At 40.4% G+C, this 24669-nt stretch overlaps 2 protein-coding genes across 2 annotated transcripts in view; both read left to right on the top strand.

Annotated features, from left to right (window-relative positions):
• LOC137274272 (large ribosomal subunit protein eL31-like) overlaps positions 1-24669 on the top strand; it is a 329417-nt gene that overhangs the window by 247263 nt on the left and 57485 nt on the right. The gene's annotated exons all lie outside the window — the stretch shown is intronic.
• On the top strand, positions 121-10343 carry LOC137274271 (CCR4-NOT transcription complex subunit 7-like). Its single transcript, XM_067807383.1, has 7 exons — positions 121-300; positions 786-990; positions 2181-2374; positions 2927-3088; positions 3336-3513; positions 4008-4085; positions 5635-10343. Exons 2-7 carry the CDS (start codon positions 877-879, stop codon positions 5824-5826), a joined length of 918 nt encoding a protein of 305 aa, XP_067663484.1. The 5' UTR covers positions 121-300; positions 786-876; the 3' UTR covers positions 5827-10343.

The following is a 24669-nucleotide window of genomic DNA, read 5'->3' as shown; positions in this document are numbered from 1 at the left end:
AGAATGTACGTTGGTCACATCAATCACATCAGAGATTATATCTGTAAAAGATTAAAAAATGTTAGTATGCATATTTATTCATATTTATTTTATTGTTTTGTATGGAAAGTATCACCGTTCAATGTGTGACGTAAACGAATAAATGGAAATTGTTGTGAGTAAATGTTCATCAGTCAGTGCGCAGACGCTACGGCCATAGCACGAAAAGAACTGGACCCAGTACAAAGAAATGTAGAATTGGGTGGAAATTGTCCCATCACCTTTTGACGTCTGTAACTTCTTACTTCTCTCTAAGGAAGGGTAAGATAATAAACAAGAGCGCAGCCATGATCTCTTTAATAAATAAATGACACCAGACATGTTATTCATAAGGACGAAACATACAACGATACACCTGTTCATGCAGCCTTTAGTTGATGGTGCTTCATGTCGAAATCATAGAAGTTTTCGCATCACTGTCAGTCGACGAAGTCAAAAGAAATTGCCAACGACCCCTGCCTGTATATGAACTTATCTTAATCGTTTGACTTTCATGACTTTGATTAGATAGTTTCAGAAGCTCACCAATTACGCTTTGCAACACCTGTATTGAGTTTAAAAATAACAATTTAAGTTTTTTAGAAAGCGACTCAAAACTAAATTTTCTTAAATATGTGAATACCAGTTCTGCCCCTCATATGCCTTGAGTTCCAAAGTGAGACTGTGTGAATATGTCTACTTGCCAGCATGTGACCACCAGCTGAAACTTGTGGAATCAAATCATATTTGCTGACATTTCATTTCAGAGAAACCTTGCAACAGCTGATTGCTAGTCACAGTTCGAACTCGGTAAGGCGGGTAGAGAGTGAAGGTTGGGTAGCAAGGTATGTTGCGAGAATGCCGTCGGTAGCACAGACTGAGTATGGTATTCGTGATGTATGGGCAGTACACCTGGAGGAAGAGTTCAGGAACATCCGACAAATTGTGCAGAAATACAAATATGTAGCAATGGTGAGTTCATTTTCGCTATGTAATCTTATTTTCGTTTAATGATCTATTAATGCCATGACCATCTAGCTAAAAGTAATATTTCTGTTGCACAAGTCAACTGTTGTAATCAATGTAACATGGAGTTAATACTTTCATGAAATTTTGGCAAAATGTGAAAAACAGCTTGAAGTCATTGCAAAGGTAATTGTTTTGGGAACACATTGTAGCATGCCAATATTGTTTTGATCATTGTGAAAGTAAGCCTTTGCAGTGTTGTTTGCTTGTTCTTTGTATTTTTTTAGGGGGGAGGGGGGTGTTCTTATTTCAATTTTTCGCCACATATTGATATAGCTTGTATTAATCTTTTGTAATAACAACTTTTAAGTGCATCTTTTTTAAGCTGAAGATATCGTCATTTCATTTCCTATCCCATTTAAATTATCTACTTTCAAGTGAGTGAAATGATGAAGAGTTGGTTTTTCTTCACCATTTAATTAAAGACCAGTTTACACTTCAGAGCTTACTGTTCCCATAGCTTGACTACACTATACTATTGCTTTGGTTATAGATACTTTTCGTTAATGTCAACAATCATTTGATCTGTCAGTAGTTTGTATTTCAACTGAGGATTCCTCATCCTCAATTGTTTTTTCCCATCTTACAGGGACACCCATGAAGGTCCGGGGTATAATAGGTCTTCTGCAAACCATGCTTGCCATAAAAGGCAACTATACTTGTCATAAGAGGCGACTCACAAAAATCCAGAATTTACTTTAGGGTTGGGGGGAACAGAGGGAACTCTTTTCCCCACCATCCTCACCATCCTCAATAGCTCCAGAGTATACGTTCCGATAATTCTCCACTATATCCTGGATGCAGCTCCAACTGCAATCTTTGTCGACTCTAGCATGCTCCGTTGTAATGGCTGCTTAGTTGATTGGCTACTGTGAGAATGCGAAGCCAGCAAAAGGAGGTAATAAAATTATTGAGTCGACATGTAGATGCATCCAGTGTGAGTGGAGATTCATCAGAACGTTTACCCTGCAGATATCAAGGATGTTTCCCCATAGGCATGGTAAGATTGAAAATATAATGTCATGTTTATCATTGTACTAGGTTAGCTTATAACAGTATTAAATTGGGTGTGATTATGAATAGAATTTGTATTATACTGTCATTCAGAATCTGAAGTGAATGGGACTATTTTTCAGGACACAGAGTTTCCTGGTGTTGTTGCCAGACCCATCGGGGAATTCCGCAGCACCACAGACTATCAGTACCAACTCCTTCGATGTAATGTTAATCTTCTGAAAATCATCCAAATTGGATTCACGTTTATGGATCAAGATGGAAACAGGCCACCAAATACTTGTACTTGGCAGTTCAACTTCAAATTTAATCTTCAGTAAGTTTGCACCAAATTAAGCCCAATGCTTGCATGTTATAGTGTTGACGCACTGACTACCTTGTGCTCAGGCATTGTGCTTTTTGGCTGATCCACTTTCCTCAGTGGTCTTATGTTTTACATTGAAGTCACCTTTTCTTTTCATTTATTTGTCTACTCATTTGTCTTGTCACATCCGTGGTATCATCAAAGTTATGATTTAGCTGATGCTGTACAGCATGTATTATGATGTGCTGTTCATCTGGGACCTAAAACAGTAAAATTTGTGAAAATGTCATTACCATTTAGGCTGACTATTCATTTATTCCTCCAAAAATGATGTATACTGTTTCTGTGTGTTTCTGAAAACAACTATATTGTGGCTGGCTTTCACCCGAAAAACCAATGGTCATTATTTCTGTGGTAACACTTATTGTTATAGTAATTTTTGTGATTGTATACCCCAAATCATCTTTATACAATCAGACTGGGGTTAACAGTCTTTCTGAAGTTAAAGATTGGGTGGCTTTCTTTCATTTCCTTCAAGAAATAATGTCATGTTGCCTTCAACAGGGAAGACATGTATGCCCAAGAGTCTATTGATTTACTGAGGAAATCAGGGATACAGTTTGAGAAACATGAACAAGATGGAATAGATGTCAGCGACTTTGCTGAGTTATTGATGACATCAGGTGTAGTTCTAGTGGATGACATCAAATGGTTGTCCTTTCACAGGTAAGTTTGCCTCATAAATCTGAAGAAGAGACTTAGCATAATCAGCATGAATAAGCATTGTTTAAAATGTAGCCAAAGATAGTCATAATATTTGATGTGCTGGTGGAAGTGATGTGCATAAGTTCCATAAGTCATCCATAAGTCTCAGAATTGAGCTCATGGCTTTAATTTGTTTGTTGAAAAGAATAATGGTGGCAGTATGTATGTGTTTGATTGCTATAACTGAGCAATATTCTGTTTGTTTCAGTGGTTTCGACTTTGGCTACCTACTGAAGATTCTCACCAATTCCAATCTACCCATGGAGGAGTCTGAATTCTTTGAGCTGTTGCGTCTCTACTTTGCCAATATCTATGACATCAAGTACTTGATGAAAAGCTGCAAGAATCTGAAAGGGGGACTGCAAGAGGTAGCAGATCAACTTGAAGTGAGTGAAAATCCTGGAAGTAGCTGCATAGCTAGGATTTGTTAAAATAGTTGAGGATAATGTATCATTTGTTTTAAGACCATGTCCATTTAATGAAAATGAAGACAGGAAAATCTGATAAAATGATGGCTAAATTTTAAGAAAGGATTCTATTACCCTGTTACAGAATGAGTTGGCAAGTTTACTGCCTCACTTCAGGTTGTACATATACAGTATTCACAAATAGTATTCACTTACGTTAGTCTGTGATGGAAAATGTTCAAGATCAAGATTTATTGGTTTGTATGTCATGCAAGAGATGCTCAACAGTCTGTCGTGCTGCTGGTGATCACTAGTGTGTTTTGGAAAATTACTGTTTTGATCTTGTTTATCATATTAAATCTGCAGTCACAGCTGTTGAAATTTGACATTTATACATAAACTGAGCAGTTATTAGAAGGAGATTGAAGTACCTTTGTAAGTGCATGTTTCTAATAGCTATGATATTGGTCCAGATTCAGAGAGTTGGACCCCAGCACCAGGCAGGGAGTGACAGTTTACTTACTGGGTCCTCTTTCTTCAAAATGAGAGAGGTAAGAAATATATTTAACTGGAAGCTTTTCATAATGGTAAAATTTGGTGTTACGTGAAATATAAAAAGATCCGTGCACTTGTAAGATGTACCATATAACTTAAGATGAATGTTAATAAGATGTTGTCATTCTTCCAAGAAGGATATTACTTGATCAGAATTGAGATCCATTCAAGAGTTTTTGTCAGCATTAAGGCATTTTCTGGATTTGTTGCCTTTGGAGAGATCATTATTCTACCAAATTTGAACAATACTTCCTGTGAAATTTGACAGTCTCTTACCTAGAAAATCAACCAACAGTGGTTCCATTTCCATGCAGAGTGCTCAGGAATTCTTTTATTTATTAGACTGCAACTATTTAAGTGTTTTTAAATGAAGACTACATCATTAAAGCTCACACTCACAGCCTTCCAATCACTCCTGTAAATGCTCGTATGAGTAGATTCCTAGCTTGTCATATTGGTATTGGGTAGTTGACCCTTTCACTTTGCTAATTGTGACTTGAACCTTGCTGCTATTTGACATTGTTTACAACATCAATGACTAGTTTGCTTGGCCTGAGCCCAGGGATGTCAGTTTTCCATAGAAATCACGGATTTAAATGCAGATCAATTGATCTTGAGATTCGTCTAAATCCGAGGAGAAAACATTTTTTATTTAGGGGAGGTCCCGCTTAATAAAGTCAAGTACCCAAATCTGTGTCTGTTGGGCTATGAAATTTCAGAATTTTGCATCCCATAAAACAGGTTATAAAATAGTTAAAGCCATCCTTCCATTTTCCTGACTGCTTTCTAAGCTAACACACGATTAGATCACTTCGATCAACTTAGCCATTAAGAATCACCGTTCAAATAGGACAAATTGTTACGGATGACAACTTCTTGATTGCATGATTGCGATGTTTCGCTACAGATTCTTGTACCGTTGTCAAGCAGGAATGCTTGACAACGGTACGAGGATCTGTATCGAAACGTCGCAATCAAGCAATAAAGAAGTTGTCATCCGTAACAATTTGTCCTATTTGTACACCTCAACTTCTAAAATGCCACTCAAACAAGAATCACCGTTTTTGACATACATTGGTAAAAGCAAATGGTGGTGCGAATGGCAAAAGTTTCTTTCGGTGGTTTATCTACCAAAATTTGGCAAAAATTGTGACTTGTGATCAAGAATTGGTAGTCATTAAATCAGTGATATCAATAAAGAGGTTAGGAATAAATTTAGGTGGGAATGGCTTGAAAAAAGTAACTGTCATAGTAAAAATTAAAAAAAACAACTTTGATGAAATAACAAAGAGCCTAGCAAACTTTGTAAAGCATGGATGGTAATTTTCCAAGAATCTGCAGATTGATAAATCAATCCAGGACCCTGCTGGACACTTCCAGCCCCCCAGCTGATTTTCAGCTGAAATCCCTTTCACCTGTTGCCATCCCTGCGGACTTGAATTGTTTGCAGGTTTGCAAGAAAAGACAGGAATATTGCTTTGTGTGACATAAAACAGTAGTATATCATTCGGTCAAATATATCATCTGCCTGTACTTTCTTAACAGATGTTCTTTGAGGACAACATAGACGATGCCAAGTACTGTGGTCACTTATATGGAGTGGGAACATCATATGTTCAGAATGGTACTTCATCATTTGAGAACAATAGCTACAATTCTACACCCAACTCTCACTCAACACCAGTTTCAAGTGCAGAGGATTCAGGAGGGACCATGACGCAGGCTTCTACTTCATGATGTGGACTAGCTTAATCATGTCAGTGGTGGTATGACTAATCACACTAGTCTGTGACATCAGTGAGACTCTATGGGTGCGGGAGGGTGGATGGAATGATCAGATGGGGCAAGGGAGGGTTGTTGGGTGGTTCAGATGATGATAGGTGACTTACTGCTGTTGTATAGTCTCCATGGACAGTGTCCTGTCTATCTTTGGTAATGAGGCTTCAGTTATGTGCCATCACCAAAGATAGTGGGATGCTGTTATTAAATGGGTGGTGGCAAGTCACCTGTAACAAAGTGCTTATGTTTTAGCCATCTCCCAAAGTTAGAATGAGCCAAGGATCACATTTGAACATCTTCTTGAGAGGAAGCTGATGCAAGCCCTTCAATTCTGAAGCTTAACGACTAGGAATAGTCATGCCAAAACTTTCAGTTCATTTTTCGTTGGTACACTGTACAGAAATGTGATACTTATTTTTATTTTTTATCTGCTTACTGTCATACCACCACTGACAATATATTATACAAAGGCTATGTTGTTCTCTGTCACTTTTGTCATGGACTAGGTTATATCAGGATGTTCATGGGCTTGCTGTCATCGTCATTTGGAACATCTCAGGGTACTTTGAGGTGCAGGACATAAGTGTTCACTTTGGTAGCCCATTCCCATTCATCCTATGTTAATTCACATTAAGGCATTCCGTTTTTATTACTTGGTTTGGGGGACATGCCTTATATGAATAAGTCTTCTTTTTCCCCAGACATAATTTCTATTAAAATGAAAACAGCAAATGATCTGAACCACTTTAGTGACTGCAAAGACACTTTTGATTTAATTTGATTTCATCTGTTGCACCTACAAACATTTTGTATGTCAATAAATCCCTGGCCAAGTATTGAAAAAGGATGTCTATCCATCATCTCCGTGTGAATTACATACTGGCATTTTTTTCTGTCTACTGAATATAACCAGGTGAATGAAGTTAGGAACAAACACAATTTGCAGATGAGATTCACTGACTGCAACTATTTTAACAAGTTAAGCTTTGTGATACTGTGAAGGAAAGATAGCGTTGTTTATGTATGAAAAATTGATTGTAGCTGCTTTTAGTTGTAGGGTTATTTTCATGAAGAAAAGTTGAGTTTTGTTTTACTGGCCGACAATTTTAAAGTACTTAGTTTGTGTATAGGATAGGTTGAATCCATACGCGAGGTGTAATTCTGGAGTTTTATACTGTTTCAAGCAGAGGGATTCAAGTAAGACACTCTCCTCCATTAATGTCTTTCATTCAGCTATGTTAGTATTTTATTTTAACAGCATGCTTTCTCTTTGTTATTTTTGCCATACATGGGACAAAGGTGAACACCTTGCCTGAACCTTGCCACCAGATCGATCATTACCATTATGAGAGTCTGTGATAGTCAGTATTACCAAACGTGTTGACCTTCCATCCTCGTATTTCACTTTGACAACTAATTATGATCATCATCTGTTTGCAAATTTGATATGCTGTGATGTGTTGTGAATAATCCTTTTTTTGTTTGTCAAAATTTAACAATGAACTTTCTAGTAAATTCTAGTAAATTGGCATAATTTGTCACAATAATTAAACTTTCAATTCAAATTATGAGCCAGAACCTGCAGATTGATTGTTAAATTGTTTGTCACTTATGGTCAAGTGCTTGCATAGTTGCTCATTACAAGGCATGTTTGGGACATTCTGGGGAAAAAGTTCTATCACCAGTTGACTTGGTGCCAGTATGAAACTTGAGAAAGAAGCAAATGAGATGTTGTAGCCTGAATTATGTTTATTGTAATTGCACCCTCCATGTGTTCTGGCCTTGATGTGTGAGATATCTGGTGACAAGGGAATATGCTAGCACCATTGTCCGAGCTGAGAGTATGAACTGGGTAGTTTTAACATTGAAGAAGGGTCAGATCAAAGAGATGGACTCGCAGCTTGATAAACTTACAACTGGTATCTAACTGAAATTACATTTGTTGAATTTATGCTTTTCAGAGAACATGTGATTTGCTGTGATTCTTTGGTTATATTTTAAGTGTTTTAACTGAATCTGAAGCTTCTGTTATGATATTTAGAACTATTTACATTTTGATGAAGTTGTGTAATCTCAGAAAATCTGACCTAATTTTAGTCCGAAACAAAGGAGTGCTTGCTGTAGTGAAAATCAAGGTCCAATTGAAGCTAAATTCTTAGTACTAAGCCACTCTCTCCTACTGTGGTTGCCATGGGTACAATTATCACACTTATTTTTAGTTTTAATTCTGGTATTCATACATTACTAAGAATGTTTTTAGTCAGAAGTTTGTGCCTTTGAATTCCCTACTGAGATGATTTTAGTCCAAATGGATACATTGTGGTGCTCAGTTCCCAAATCACTGGCTTTTCAAGCACCTGTTTTGTAGGAATACTGAACTCCCTTGATTGTTTCCATTTGGACCAACAAGTGCAATAACAGGGTCAAGGTCAAACTTTTGAAACCATCCCCTCATTTCTCCATGACGATGGTTTCGGCATCTTTTATCATTGGATGTTGTACATATTGCTTAAATCATTATTCTAACTGAACTGTATTTTTATTAAGCCTGTTATACTGGAAAATTTTATACCATTAGATGACATACATTATTGCGTCATATTTTATGGAAAAGCATGGTAAAATACTGTGATATGAAAATATGACATGTATCATGATGTGCTCTCTCTCCATTCGAAATCATCTATTTTTGTCGGTGTTCAGATGCAGCTTCACAAATTGTGGTAGCCCATATACTTTAATTCAACAGAATAGTTGCCCATGCTAAGCTTTTCCTCAAATGAAAGTATCCATTTGTACAAGTAGATACTGAGACGAAAGTACCATTGTGTCTTGTTTCAAAAGAGGTGCAGATGTTAAGAATGTTGATAAGACAGATGTTAAATATGAGAAATCCTTAACACATAAATTTGTGTTAGGGAGATAAATGTCTTGTTAGCCCACCTGTTGCTAACAACCTTTTTGAAACTGTTTTAATTGGTGGTGCGTATTAGGGGGTGTAGAGTTATTTAAGGGCTACATGTGAATCAATTTGAAATCTTGATCCAGAAACGGGCACAGAGCACCTCGGTTGCAGAGTGAAGTAACCACTGACACTGACAGGTGTTTCACTTTTCTGAGGACAGTCATGCCCATTACAATTATAGTGACTTTCCTGTTAGAAGCTGGCTTATGACCTGTGAAAGCCGGGATCTTGCCAGCAAAGTAGTTGAAACTCCCAAAGTATTTGTTAACAACTGTAATTTTTGGATTGTATTATTTTTTTAGCTGCACTGTCTCGTTCTGTTTGACTTGTCATTTTGTTTCAACTGTGTACAGGTGTTTTGTGTTACCTTCCTGTACGGTCTGTGTCATAATTATTGATTTATTGAGACTGAGTTAAGGTGACTCTCCACTCTTCAGGAATCTTTAGGAATTTATAATGAATGAAAGTTTCAATTTTGTACATCTGATGACAATTAAGCAGTATCTAGAATCCCATACTGGTCCTCAAATGAATACCACTACAATATTTTGTCTGTGCAATTTCCATAACTGCAGAAATGGCTCTTTGTCAATTTTTGACATTTTAGTTTAAAGGCATGTTGTTTTAATTCCTGCAGTAGTGCAGTTTGACTACCATGTACATTCCATTCTTGACAAAATGATTTTAAGAGTTTTATGTACCCCTTCTGATGATTTTGGATTGCCTGACCATTGTCATAGTTGTCATTTCTGAGAATGTTGTCTCATATGTCCTCACTGATCACCCATGTCGTGGACTAAGGCAGCTAACATCCCACCAGAACATTTAGACTTCAACTTGTCAGCCCTGCAGCATCAACACTCGAATCTACTTTTAGCAACATTTGCAGCCATCAGATGTAGGTATTTGTCATATGCATTCTTCTTTGAGATTACCCACTGCCATTGGAACTTTTAGTGTTGACAGGTTATGTTCAGGCATACTATTTTTGTGTTGAAGGGATGTGAAGCATATGTTTATGTACCTATTTCTGATGACTGTAAGCCAGTCTTATTTTAACAGCGTCAGTCTTGTGAAGTGCCAATATTGTTTGATTTTACCTGTCTGTCTCTGTTGATCTGCGAGAGTGCCATCTTGTATGTCAGCTCGGCGTATGTGTAGGACACATAGGATCAGGAACAGTCACAAGATCTTGTTTGTCAGTTTAATCATTTCCTTTTCTTGATATATATGATTTTGGAAATTGCAAATTAATTTCTCCATGCATTTCTTAAAGAATCTTACCATCAGCTTTAAACAACAGTATTTGCTTCACTCTTATAAAAGTAATGACTGTCTTGGATCCTGTGTGGCCACTTTAGTACCCAGACAAGCACTTCCTCAACAGTTCAACAGTGTTTGTATCTGTGACAGAGCTCATAACTTTGGGAGATGGCTGTTCTTGTCTTTTATCCTATTCTGTAAATAAAACAGACATGTCCTTTTGTTTATTTCCTATGAGCATAACAAAGTGTTTGTTTCAATTAATTCCAATTGTTCCCAGATCCTGGATTTGAAGGTAAAATCCCAACAAGACTGACTGGTCTGTGTGTAGTTCGGATAGTGTGAGGAGATCTCTATTAACAGGTCAAAGTGACTGCTGCAAACCAATGTCTGAAGGAATACGATGACACAGAATCTCAGACTAACATGTCCTCTGTCCCCACGAGTTGCTTCTTGGAACAACCCAGGTGTTTCGGGGACCTAATTCAGAACCACAGCAATGTTAACACCCCAGTAAACCTTCATGACTAATGTAAGATCATTGGAGCCTTGTGTGAAGAGTTTTGGGGAGCACGTCCTAAACGTAACGTTGTGTAGTAGCGGACGAGGTTCCAGTTGTATAAATAACACGGAACAGCTACTTGATGGTGAGCTGACAGTATGCACTTTATTAAGCAAGCCCAGTCAGTGTTTTCCAGTTCTGTGAATATTATATAAATATACTATTACCATACATGGGATAAATTGCTTGTACCAGCCATATCACACAATATCACAAATTATGCCTGAATAACATAGAAATGGAATAGTCACTACAGTTAAACTGCAAAAGATTATTTTCTTGAGAATAAACAATATGTCTACAAGGCTGACACATTACAATCAAACTTTAAGATCTGCAGCCAATATATATACAATATGTACAGCTAACTTACCACTGTGTGGCAATGAGCGGGCAGTTCATAACGACGTTGCCAGTGTCCAATCAAGACATCCTATAAATGTTACACAACTATGAACCATGAGGAAATATGGCAATAAATCTATAGGTCATAAGTTCATGGATTAGAAGTGAAAATATAACCTTAAAAGCCGTTCTAATATCCGCACATATAAATATACTTACACACTAAATATGAATTTCAATAACACACCATAAATTGCAAGTTAATTTGTTGGTTCAGCAGAGAAATATATCCTATCAATGCATTAGCTTAATGCATTTAATTCTTATATAGCTATACACCGGCATATCTATATATACATAAATATGAGAACAAAACACAAACTGACCTTATATATACATATGGAAATTAATTAAGCAACACCAAATTCAAAGACACATAAAAACTTAACAAAGTTTAACGAAGTAATTTTGATGATTGATTATTCAATTTTGATGTATTGACATACAGCATGAGCTTTTCATGGGTTGATATGACGCGCGTGAAGCTTGCACAGCTCACGTGCATTGCTTTAACCTCAACTTTCGAAAAATGCACTTTTTCCCTGGGATGTTTACAAGCGCAGGTTGTCGATTGCATTCGGTTTTTCATTCATTTCAATGTCATGGCACGTAGGAAATTATCAGAGGCCACTCGTTGGCAAATAATCGGCATGAGGAATGCTGGTATGTCTCTAAGACAAATCGGGACTCAAATCGGACGACATCATTCCATAATTTCAAAACTTTTGAAAAAATACCGGGCCACTAATGAAGTTAAAGACCTGCCTAGACCAGGAAGACCCAGGAAGACCACAGTCCGGGAGGACAGAGCTTTACTGAGACTTGTACGGCGCAGGTCCTTCGACTCGAGCTCTCGGTTGAGACAGGAGTGGCTTCCAGGGAGACCCATCTCGAACAGGACTGTTCGGAATCGTCTGAAAGCTGCAGGATACCGGGCAAGGAGGCCAATCAAGCGACCCAGACTGTCTCCAGCCCATAAGGCAGCCCGACTGGCCTGGTGTAATGACCGTTTGCACTGGAACATTGCCTCTTGGAGGAAGGTCCATTTCTCAGATGAGAGCCGGTTCTTGCTGCACATGGTGGACGGTCGTACTCGGGTCTGGAGGCAGAGGAACACAGCAATGGCTCCACGGAACATCCAGGAGACTGTGGCCTTTGGGGGAGGTTCCGTTATGGTATGGGGGTGCATTTCCATGAACTGCAAGTTGGATATCATTACCATCCGTGGCAACCTTAACGGTGTTCGTTACCAACAGGAGGTTCTTGACAGGGCTGTGGTACCTCATTTTGAGAACCATCCTCTGGCAACGAGACCCATATTTATGGACGACAATGCTAGACCTCACAGGGCGCATGCTGTAAATGATTTTTTGCGGCAAAATGCAATTGACAGAATTCCATGGCCTGCCATGAGCCCTGACCTCAACCCCATTGAACATTTGTGGGACTTTATTGGCCGTCGTGTGAGGCAGAGAGACCCACCAGTCCATAATCTCAACGAATTGACGGCTGCCCTGCATGAGGAGTGGAACAGGATCCCCCAGAATCAGATCCGGAGACTCATCCAAGGAATGAGGAGGCGTCTGGAATCGGTGGTGCGTGCGCAGGGAGGACACACTAGATATTGATGAAAGTCGGTGTGCAGACTCTCAGATGACTGTTCTTTCTTTCCATGTGACATTTGTGTTAATACACCTGACAACAACGTCTGTGGATGAATAGTAAATTGTGTCCATTTTTTCATGAATTTAAGACAGTTTTAAGAATTTGGATTTCGTTGCAATAAAGCAAAGTCTTGATACTTTTTCCCTTTAAGTTGTTTGTCAGAGATCGTCTGTTGAATAAAAAAGTGTCAAACTATATCAACCCGGCATATTTTGATTGTCAGAACACTTCAAAGTTGCTCCAATAGAAAAAATTGGGGTGTTGCTTGATTAATTTCCAGGTGTATATATAAGCAGAGGTGAAGTCCTCAGCCACTCGGTCCACAAAAAGCCAAACTATTTGCTGAGCAAAGTATTGGACCTCTGACTTGTAACACTCTTATCTTACCACTGCTTGATCAGAAAAAGTTGAACTGTGGGCAACATGACTTACATAATGGAGAGATAGGAAAAAAGGCAGACAATGCAGTGCGCTTGGCATTAGACTGAAGCTGGCTGTTGAAGAGTTAATAGTTATGTAAGTGCTGGGTTGAACCTATTGTCAAAGTATTCTAACTATGCTACTTGTGTTATCTAGCTTGTACATGTACTTGATGAAAGAGAAACAAAATATACATATGGAAATTAATTAAGCAACACCAAATTCAAAGACACATAAAAACTTAACAAAGTTTAACGAAGTAATTTTGATGATTGATTATTCAATTTTGATGTATTGACATACAGCATGAGCTTTTCATGGGTTGATATGACGCGCGTGAAGCTTGCACAGCGCACGTGCATTGCTTTAACCTCAACTTTCGAAAAATGCACTTTTTCCCTGGGGTGTTTACAAGCGCAGGTTGTCGATTGCATTCGGTTTTTCATTCATTTCAATGTCATGGCACGTAGGAAATTATCAGAGGCCACTCGTTGGCAAATAATCGGCATGAGGAATGCTGGTATGTCTCTAAGACAAATCGGGACTCAAATCGGACGACATCATTCCATAATTTCAAAACTTTTGAAAAAATACCGGGCCACTAATGAAGTTAAAGACCTGCCTAGACCAGGAAGACCCAGGAAGACCACAGTCCGGGAGGACAGAGCTTTACTGAGACTTGTACGGCGCAGGTCCTTCGACTCGAGCTCTCGGTTGAGACAGGAGTGGCTTCCAGGGAGACCCATCTCGAACAGGACTGTTCGGAATCGTCTGAAAGCTGCAGGATACCGGGCAAGGAGGCCAATCAAGCGACCCAGACTGTCTCCAGCCCATAAGGCAGCCCGACTGGCCTGGTGTAATGACCGTTTGCACTGGAACATTGCCTCTTGGAGGAAGGTCCATTTCTCAGATGAGAGCCGGTTCTTGCTGCACATGGTGGACGGTCGTACTCGGGTCTGGAGGCAGAGGAACACAGCAATGGCTCCACGGAACATCCAGGAGACTGTGGCCTTTGGGGGAGGTTCCGTTATGGTATGGGGGTGCATTTCCATGAACTGCAAGTTGGATATCATTACCATCCGTGGCAACCTTAACGGTGTTCGTTACCAACAGGAGGTTCTTGACAGGGCTGTGGTACCTCATTTTGAGAACCATCCTCTGGCAACGAGACCCATATTTATGGACGACAATGCTAGACCTCACAGGGCGCATGCTGTAAATGATTTTTTGCGGCAAAATGCAATTGACAGAATTCCATGGCCTGCCATGAGCCCTGACCTCAACCCCATTGAACATTTGTGGGACTTTATTGGCCGTCGTGTGAGGCAGAGAGACCCACCAGTCCATAATCTCAACGAATTGACGGCTGCCCTGCATGAGGAGTGGAACAGGATCCCCCAGAATCAGATCCGGAGACTCATCCAAGGAATGAGGAGGCGTCTGGAATCGGTGGTGCGTGCGCAGGGAGGACACACTAGATATTGATGAAAGTCGGTGTGCAGACTCTCAGATGACTGTTCTTTCTTTCCATGTGACATTTGTGTTAATACACCTGACAACAACGTCTGTGGATGAATAGTAAATTGTGTCCATTTTTTCATGAATTTAAGACAGTTTTAAGAATTTGGATTTCGTTGCAATAAAGCAAAGTCTTGATACTTTTTCCCTTTAAGTTGTTTGTCAGAGATCGTCTGTTGAATAAAAAAGTGTCAAACTATATCAACCCGGCATATTTTGATTGTCAGAACACTTCAAAGTTGCTCCAATAGAAAAAATTGGGGTGTTGCTTGATTAATTTCCAGGTGTATAGATTAAAACACGTTTCTAAAACATTTATACAGAAGTAATAAAATCATCCCGGCCACATACTTCCCCCTCCCAATCAATGACGTCCTCGTCATTAAATGCTACCATCCACAATCGAAATAAAAGCACGAGATAAATGTTCCAATACTCCACTGGAAGCGAGTTCCTGGATGGTTCGAGATCTCCTCTCCCTGTCCTGGTCTGGAATCTGTGGACTCATCAGGTACTCCCCTGATGTCATCCAAGGTGGTTTCCGAGTAGGTCTTCTGGAACGTCTGGCAGCATGTGGCCTTGCCACTTCGTCAGTTGTCCCTAACAGCTCCTGATCATCCTCTATTCTGAGTGCCGCTGGAGCCTCAGATAGGTTCTGCTCATGACCGAGCTCTGTATCTGGATTTTCTTCTGTGTCAGTCTGCTCTTCTATCAATCCTGACGAGTGGTCGTCACCACCAGAAGAAGATCCCTCTGCCACAATAGGTCCTTGATCGTCACCAGTTACTAATTGGGCAGAATTCTCCATCCAGGCAGCAGCTTCACTATTCACGGCTGTTGAGTCATGATCCTCTGCTGTCTTCTGACATGTCTGATCAGGTACTATACACCATTCCCTCTCCTCGGAAACTTCTGTCACCCCACTCAAGTTGTCATCTGTTCGCTGCATTTCCCTTCGTGTCCTTTTATTTTGTCGTGGAGCAGGAACCGGTCTAGATAGAACATCTGGTCTGGAGATGGTGCCAATGGGTAAAAGATGGTTCCGGTGAAATGTTCTTTTCCTCCCTTCAGTGTTCTCCTTCTGGACCACAAAAACTGGAATGGTAGGATTTGGCTGCTTGAGAACTACATATACATCCTCCTCCCAACGATCGGAAAGTTTATGCTTCCCTTCAAAGGCTAAGATCTTAACCAAGACTCTGTCTCCTACATCCAAAGTAGCTCCTCTTACTTTCATGTCATAGTTGGACTTTTGATGCTCTTTAGAGGTTTTAGATGCTTCAGCAGCTCGTTGATATGCTTGTCGAAGTCGTTCCTTTAGAGACCTGGTGTACTGAAACAAGGACTTCTTCTCTCGGTTATGCTCAATCCCAAATGCCAGGTCAATGGGAAGCCTTGGTTCACGTCCGAACATCAGGAAGAAGGGACTCTGGCCTGTGGATTCATGACGTATACAATTATAAGCATGAACGAGTGGTCCAACATGATTCTTCCAGTCTTTCTTCTGATCGGGTGCAAGAGTCCCAAGCATATCACACAGTGTCCTGTTGAACCTCTCACATAAGCCATTGCCCATCGGATGATAAGGTGTGGTCCTGGATTTCTTGATCTTTAAAATGTCGCAGAGTTCCTTCACTAGCTTGCCTTCAAAGTTTGCACCCTGATCTGTGTGAAGTCTTTGTGGCATACCGTAATGCTGAACAAAGTGGTTATAAAATGCTTCAGCAGTGGTCCTTGCTGTTTGATTCCTTGTGGGTATTGCCATGGCATATCTGGTGAAATGGTCCGTGATGACCAAAATGCTGTCATAACCTCGTGATGATTCTAGAGATAAAAAGTCCATACACACTAATTCCAACGGCTGTGTCGTTTGTATGCTTACTAGCGGAGCTCTGGCGTTGGTAGGGGACTTCTTTCTAAGACATCTTCCACAGGTATGGATCCATTCTTCTGTATCTTTCAGCATACCAGGCCAGAAAAATCTGTCTCTAAGTAAGGACAGGGTCCGGTCCCGTCCTGGATGACCCACTTCATTATGACATCCAAATAAAGCCATTTCCACATGGGATGCCGGGAGTACAAGTTGCCTTCTCTTCTCTTCTCCTACACGCGTGTTCCTGTACAGAACTCCATTCTCCATAACAAAATGGTCGAAGATCTTGAAGATTGATGAGTTGGCTTTGCTTGGTGGCACTGTTTCTCGTTGGGGTTTCCGACCAGCCCTGACACAATCAATCCATGGCCTGAGCGTTCGATCTTGGGACTGTACCCTCCTCCAATCGTGCTCCGTCATATTGCGAATGTCTTGTCCTTGATCTATTTCCACGTCCACCACATCCGCAGAGAGGCTAAGGGATTCCACAAATGGCTGCGCATAGATAGTGTGGCAGATGGCTGTGACTGATTCTGCAGATACCTCAGATGTTCCTGTGTCTCCCTCCTCTGTTAGTCTGGGTAATCTCGATAAAGCATCCGCGTCTACATTGCTTTGTCCTGGACGATAAACGATGTCGAAGTTATATGCTGATAATGCAGCTAACCAGCGATGACCTGTTGCATCCAGCTTAGCGGTGGTGAGAACGTAGGTCAATGGGTTGTTGTCAGTGAAGACTGTAAATGCATTCCCATATAAGTAGTCCTTGAATTTTTCTGTGACTGCCCACTTTAAAGCTAAGAACTCAAGGCGATGAGCTGAGTAATTCTGTTCAGACTTGTTTAACCCACGACTACCATAGCATATGACTTGTTTCCTCCCGGTCTCCATCTCTTGGTACAGAACAGCACCAAGTCCATGAGTACTGGCGTCAGTATGTAATTCAAACTTCTTTGAGTAGTCAGGATAACCCAGTACAGGAGGTGAGGACAGCAGCTGCTTCAAATGTTGGAAAGCCGACTCTTGCTCTGGACCCCATGACCAAGATTGACTTGGTGCAATCTTCCTTTTGACTTGCTTTGGAGGTGGCATAAGACAAGACAAAGGTCTGGAAATCTTTGCGAAATCCTTTACAAACTTGCGATAATAACCCGCAAAGCCAAGAAACTGACGGACTTGTTCTGGAGACGTTGGCCGTGGCCAATCAATGATGCGCTGGACTTTATCAGGATCTGCTTCAATACCTTTGGAGGATACAACATGACCAAGGAACTTTATTCTTTCCTTAAAATAAGCACACTTGTCCGCAGTTAACTTTAGTCCATTTTCTCGTATTCTTTGAAACACTGTAGTGAGACGGTTTAAGTGCTCCTCATAGGTTTCTGAGAACACAATGATATCGTCGAGGTAGATCAGACAGATTTTCAAATGCAAGCCATCAAAACATTCATTCATTAATCTTTGATATGTAGCAGGGCTGTTGCAAAGACCAAAAGGCATCCTGTTATACTCGTAGAATCCGAGAGGTCCCACTGTAAACGCAGTTCTCTCTTTATGTTCTTCACATAGTTCAACTTGATGGTACCCAGATTTCATGTCCAGAGTGGAGAAAAACTTTGAGCCAGCCAGAGCGTCAAACATCTCGTCAACTCTTGGTAGCGAATAACTGTCTTTAATGGTCCTGTTATTCAGCTCGCGAAAATCTACACACATCCTCAGCTTACCATTTCGTTTGCGAACAAGTACTACATTGGATGACCAGGGAGAATAAGACTTACGAATAATTCCACAAAGTAAAAGCTGTTCTAAATGGTCTCTCACTTCCTGGTACATGGGTGGAGGAATGCGTCGGTGTCGTTGTTTGAATGGTCGCTCATCACTAAGTTCAATCCTGTGAAGTACCTTGTCTGTGTGTCCAACATCAGTATCTCCAGTTGAGAAAATGTCCAGGTTGTCACGGATCACCCTTTTGCCCTGAGACAGCTGTTCTGGGGTCACGGCTGCTTCCTTGAAATCCATCTGATTAATCAAGGACTCTGCACTAGATGTAGATGACTCAGGTATATCTTCTATACTGACAGGCTGAATCTCACAAAGTATTGCCTGGGGTGATATGGATACAGTTCGAGTTGTAACGTTGGAGATGTATACATTAACTCCCATCTTTTGCGCCCTTGAGTACGATACTAAACTAGGAGCAATCTCGAGGTCGTCTGGTACAGCTGATGGTGAAGTTGCATAAAGAACTCCACACGATGAGTGATAGTTCAGAGGTTTGTAGAGATATCCATGAACTTTCACTTGACTGTTTGGCTGCACAATGATCCTCTTAGTCTCAGCACATTTCACAATGGCTAGTTTATTCTTCTGTTTTACCAGACCCGTGAAGGTCCCGGGGTAGAATAGGCCTTCAGCAACCCATGCTTGCCATAAAAGGCGACTCAGCTTGTCGTAAGAGGCGACTAACGGGATCGGGTGGTCAGGCTCGCTGACTTGGTTGACGCGTGTCATCGGTTCCCAATTGCGCAGATCGATGCTCATGTTGTTGATCACTGGATTGTCTGGTCCAGACTCGATTATTTACAGACCGCCGCCATATAGCTGTAATACTGCTGAGTGCGGCGTAAAACTAAACTCACTCACTCACTCACTCTGTTTTACCAGTTCTTTTTCCTTGATTAGAAGGCACCTAAAGGCTAAGTACCATGGAGTAAAGAGATTAGCAATCTGCAGGAACCTTTCTCCATGTAGGTCTTTACACTTATCTAACAATGTGTTCAAAATGTTGGTTCCAATCAGAACAGGAACAGACTGGTTATAGTTGCTGTCTGGTACAACTAAGAATATTCCATGCTGCTCGGTTGGGGACATGCCTGTTAAGAAGAGTGGCACTTCAACATAACCTAAATAAGGTAAGGACTGACCATCTGCACATTCAACATTCAGGATATTTTGTAGTGATATAATTGGAATGTGAGATAAATGCTCTCGATGGAAAGACTCGCTTAGAGTTGAAACTGTGGCCCCAGTATCCAGCAACGCTCTGGTTTTCACTCCATGGATGGTCACTTCCACTTCTGAAGAACTTCCTACAAGTCCTGATATGTCTGTGTTAACTGTGTGTTTATCAACAGGACGTTGCGTACAAAAATCCATAGCACGTCCCAAACCATGGATTGCCTTTAGTTTAAAGAAGTCCATCGGTGGTCTGTTCGAACCTTACACTGATAGCTCATATGCCCGACTTGTCCACAACGATAGCAGATAGGAGCAGGTTGGCCATACCCATCAGTTGTCCATCCTGGCTTCATCCTGGGTGTCGGAGCCATTGGTGGCCTCTGATAACTAGGACTTCCCTGATCTGGAGGCGTAGGAACCTGAAAAGGAGATCCTTGGGGCTTTCTAGACTTCCTCTGGACTCCCTGAGCAGCGGTATACCCTCCACTGGTAAAATTATCTGGAGGTGACCTTGACAAATAAGATGAAGCCTGTGAAGGTGATTCACTTCTTTTCTTCAGTTCTGCCACCTCACCCGTAAGTTTCTTGATCATCCCCTTGAGTTCTTCCAGTTCCTTGTCCTTGTGTTCAGATCTCACTGCAGCCATTACAGGAGTGGGCTTAGACTTTTGTGATCCCATCCGACTTTTAACATCTTGTTCTGTTCTCCGAAGAGATACAAGAAGTTCACTGAAGGAGTGGCTGCTGTCATACTTGTGGCCAGAAATGTCCTTCAGACCTGGTGAAAGTCCCGTCCACAACATGGATCTCAGCATCTGGTCCATTTTATCTGCCTGTACTTCTCCAGCATCCACAGCCTGGCCAAGGAGATCTTCCAGACGCAGTGCCCAAGATGCAACAGACTCTGAATCGAGCTGCTTTGCAGAATAGAACTTAGCTAGGAGCGTCTCAGCGGTGTTAACATCGCCAAAAATGCTATCCATCTTTGCCAAAATGGCGAAAATATCTACATGAGCTCCTAACCTAAGTAAAGCCCTGGCTGCTGGACCCTTGAGAGATCGTCTAATAGCTTGCCTCATGGTATTATCTGAGTGGAGCTTGTCCTGACAAAGACACCTAACTTCATACCGCCATAAGTCATAGCTTGCATCCTTGCCAGTCTCACCGGAAAAGAAGGGTAAACGTGGGACATCTGCCACTTTTAACACAGTACTGGGTTTAAGCTGAACCTCTGGTTTCCCCCCCCATGCTATCTGATTCTACCTTGACCCCAGTGCTAGCCATGCCATTGTATTCATGCATCCAAGCCAAGAAATCCTCAGGGGTATCTGTCTTAGGTTTCAACTTAAGAGCATTTAGGGTTTTAACCAGTTTATCAATGTCCTCCTTAGACATGCCACCTTCAGCCATGTTGAGAAAAGAAATACTGCCCTTGATATGGTAAATGTAAATCTAGCTAATCATGCAATAAAATGTGTAAGGAAATTACACTTTCAGCTAACCTTGGAATGTGTGAAGTATTGCTGCAGGGCGACACACTCACTTCATCGCTTACATCATGCACTAGCCAGTTTTTAGCTCAGCCAAATACTGCACACAAAAGTGAGAGCCAGTGCAGAGAGCACTAACATAAAGCAATGTCTCCTGTGCAAACAAAGAATGCAGTGTTACCATGTGTTCTAGACTTAATTGTGTTGAACTTAAGAGTATGTGGTTTCGAGCATGTGGTATCCCTTATGGAGAAAAACTCCAGAGCCATTAAATCACATGCACACTGAAAACCTACAGAAACCTAGGTATATTCAGTAGATATAGCCTCAGTTGGCAATAATATAAATATACCAATAAACATTTGCCAATTATAAATACATAAGTCCATTCAGAGAGTGTTCAAAGGCAGCGTGTCGCACAACAAGCAGATAGTGCTTAATGGCACGCTAAGCATATGCAAATACAGGCATGACCAGTCATATAGACACAAAGCAAATGGTATGTAAATATATCCATCAATGAATCTTGCAGATCTCCCTGTGCATCAATTAAGGGTTAAAGCATATCGAGTAACTTATAAAGAAGTCAACCACATTGCTGTTGAATCTAAGTCTATAAATGCGTGAAAATATCTTAGGTAAATACAACTTCCAGTGGATAGATGTGTCTTGTCATCATACACAGAAGGGTGACTTCTCACAGGAAAATTTTCCACCACGACAACACAATGTTATACAATGATCTCAATATAACCGTGGCAGTAGTATGAAGAAAGTCAGTTCCGAAAGATCAGTCACTGCAATGCAGAGTCAAACTGCAATGTTTCACATGTATAGCACATTAATAGTCACAGCTGATATCTGTAATTCACAACAAACAAGATGAGTGATACTCAAGTTCAGCTTCTACTTTCCTCGATCTTCGAGCTGTGTTCTTCCATGCTGTCAATCCTCACTGGGAGCTCCAAAATGTAGTAGCGGACGAGGTTCCAGTTGTATAAATAACACGGAACAGCTACTTGATGGTGAGCTGACAGTATGCACTTTATTAAGCAAGCCCAGTCAGTGTTTTCCAGTTCTGTGAATATTATATAAATATACTATTACCATACATGGGATAAATTGCTTGTACCAGCCATATCACACAATATCACAAATTATGCCTGAATCACATAGAAATGGAATAGTCACTACAGTTAAACTGCAAAAGATTATTTTCTTGAGAATAAACAATATGTCTACAAGGCTGACACATTACAATCAAACTTTAAGATCTGCAGCCAATATATATACAATATGTACAGCTAACTTACCACTGTGTGGCAATGAGCGGGCAGTTCATAACGACGTTGCCAGTGTCCAATCAAGACATCCTATAAATGTTACACAACTATGAACTATGAGGAAATATGGCAATAAATCTATAGGTCATAAGTTCATGGATTAGAAGTGAAAATATAACCTTAAAAGCCGTTCTAATATCCGCACATATAAATATACTTACACACTAAATATGAATTTCAATAACACACCATAAATTGCAAGTTAATTTGTTGGTTCAGCAGAGAAATATATCCTATCAATGCATTAGCTTAATGCATTTAATTCTTATATAGCTATACACCGGCATATCTATATATACATAAATATGAGAACAAAACACAAACTGACCTTATATATATAAGCAGAGGTGAAGTCCTCAGCCACTCGGTCCACAAAAAGCCAAACTATTTGCTGAGCAAAGTATTGGACCTCTGACTTGTAACACTCTTATCTTACCACTGCTTGATCAGAAAAAGTTGAACTGTGGGCAACATGACTTACATAATGGAGAGATAGGAAAAAAGGCAGACAATGCAGTGCGCTTGGCATTAGACTGAAGCTGGCTGTTGAAAAGTTAATAGTTATGTAAGTGCTGGGTTGAACCTATTGTCAAAGTATTCTAACTATGCTACTTGTGTTATCTAGCTTGTACATGTACTTGATGAAAGAGAAACAAAATAGATTAAAACACGTTTCTAAAACATTTATACAGAAGTAATAAAATCCTCCCGGCCACAGTTGTACAGTGAGTAAGGAATTCACATGAATCATCACAAGATGTGACGGTGATGGTTATCATTCCATTTCTTCAAGCTGCTAATGTTAGAGCAGTTGATTTTTTACAGGTTAACAGGTCTACAGGCTTGACTTTTCGTGGTTCTCTCGAAATGTCTGTAAAGCATAATTCATCTTGCAAACACTTATCTGAAAGAAAACAATCAGTTCGCAGCTTTGTGTTTGCCCGTCGCTCCGAGCAAGCTAAACGACAGTATTTTCCCCAAACTACGAATGAAAAAGGTGCATGAACGTTGTAATGGGTATACCACAACATACGTTTCCGAAACAGAATCGGCTGACTTTAACGAGGCCGACTGAACTTTTACTGTATTTATACCGTGGACGGTTGACGAAGTCTTCATTCGACATATCTTAAACTGATACCTCCAAGAAGTTGAAATGTTCCAGCTGTGGTGTCAGTGATCCGCACCCACTGAAAATGATTTCCTTTGCATTTTCTCTTCTCCGACATTTCAGTGGGCGTTTGAGTAATTATTCAAGTTCGACCTTTCATCATGTTACGTTTGAGTTGATCACCTTAATGTCCCCTGTTCCAGAAATGATTTAATTTCATTGCTTGTTGCCTCTGGAAAATCAAATTTTACCCCTCTGCACACAAATACTCTCCAACTGCTAGGAACATTTCATTTATTTTCAGAGTTTACTCATCCAATAGTATCGTTCACTGGCCAAACTAAATGTTCTGGAACAGTTACATGAGCAGGTGGCGCTTGATATTTTGAATCGTCCATTGAGGTAGTAAAAACATCGAATAGAGCGAAACCCAGCCACAAACTGCAGACTTGCGTGTTTCTTGGATGATCATGTCAAAACCTGCCAAAACCCACAGCAGGGGTATGTTCTTGCTTAATCGACCAGGTCACCTGCACTGAAACTGATAACATTTCTGTCTTATTGTAAACTCTTGTCCTTTCGTAGCTAGTTACACGTATGTGGTATTTCCTCTTTCCAGACTTCCCGGTGTGCGTTAAATTCTTTGCAGCCGTTTATTCAGTTTTAAGCTAGTAAACTCAGATTCACATACTGTGGTAGGGATCGATAATTTCAACAAGTGATTGTCCTGGTTTCTTTTGGTACCCCTTGCACGACATCAATTAGAGGTCAGCGTTTGTATGAATGTGAGGTTCTCGTAGAGACAATGCGGTATTTTCTTATAAACCTTACAAGAAAAGTCAAGTGACACTTGTTAATAGGGTTCAGAGTTGGGTGTTTTGGAATATTACCCTTAGTCATCCATGGTAAGAGACTAGCCGTGAGTGCTGAAAAACTAACATACACTAACGGTTGTGTACTTAACAAGCATTTTTGTAGTTCATATGAATAAACTCGTATTCCAGCCAAGGCCTACACGCCTTGGTATAGTGCGAAGTCGTCTAGTTATATGCTGGACTAGCATTTTTATAAATATAACATTCAGAGAGGTAGGGCATATTGGATTTACATAACTGATGCAATGCATATGGTGAAGCCAATGAGGAAACAGATGATGAAGAGAAATTACTTATCGCGACTCACTTGCTCATAAATAACAGAAATGGTTGATTTGCGAAATAAGATTACC

This window comes from Haliotis asinina, chromosome 2, assembly GCF_037392515.1.
Source record: "Haliotis asinina isolate JCU_RB_2024 chromosome 2, JCU_Hal_asi_v2, whole genome shotgun sequence".
Classification (NCBI taxonomy): domain Eukaryota; kingdom Metazoa; phylum Mollusca; class Gastropoda; order Lepetellida; family Haliotidae; genus Haliotis; species Haliotis asinina.
This window is presented reverse-complemented; position numbering and strand designations above follow the sequence as displayed.

Excerpts from the sequence above, each read along its gene's own strand:
- LOC137274271 (XM_067807383.1), top strand. The coding sequence starts at position 877 with ATGCCGTCGGTAGCACAGACTGAGTATGGTATTCGTGATGTATGGGCA. Across the intron at positions 991-2,180 it reads AATACAAATATGTAGCAATG|GACACAGAGTTTCCTGGTGT; the intron begins GTGAGTTCATTT and ends ACTATTTTTCAG. Across the intron at positions 2,375-2,926 it reads AACTTCAAATTTAATCTTCA|GGAAGACATGTATGCCCAAG; the intron begins GTAAGTTTGCAC and ends TGCCTTCAACAG.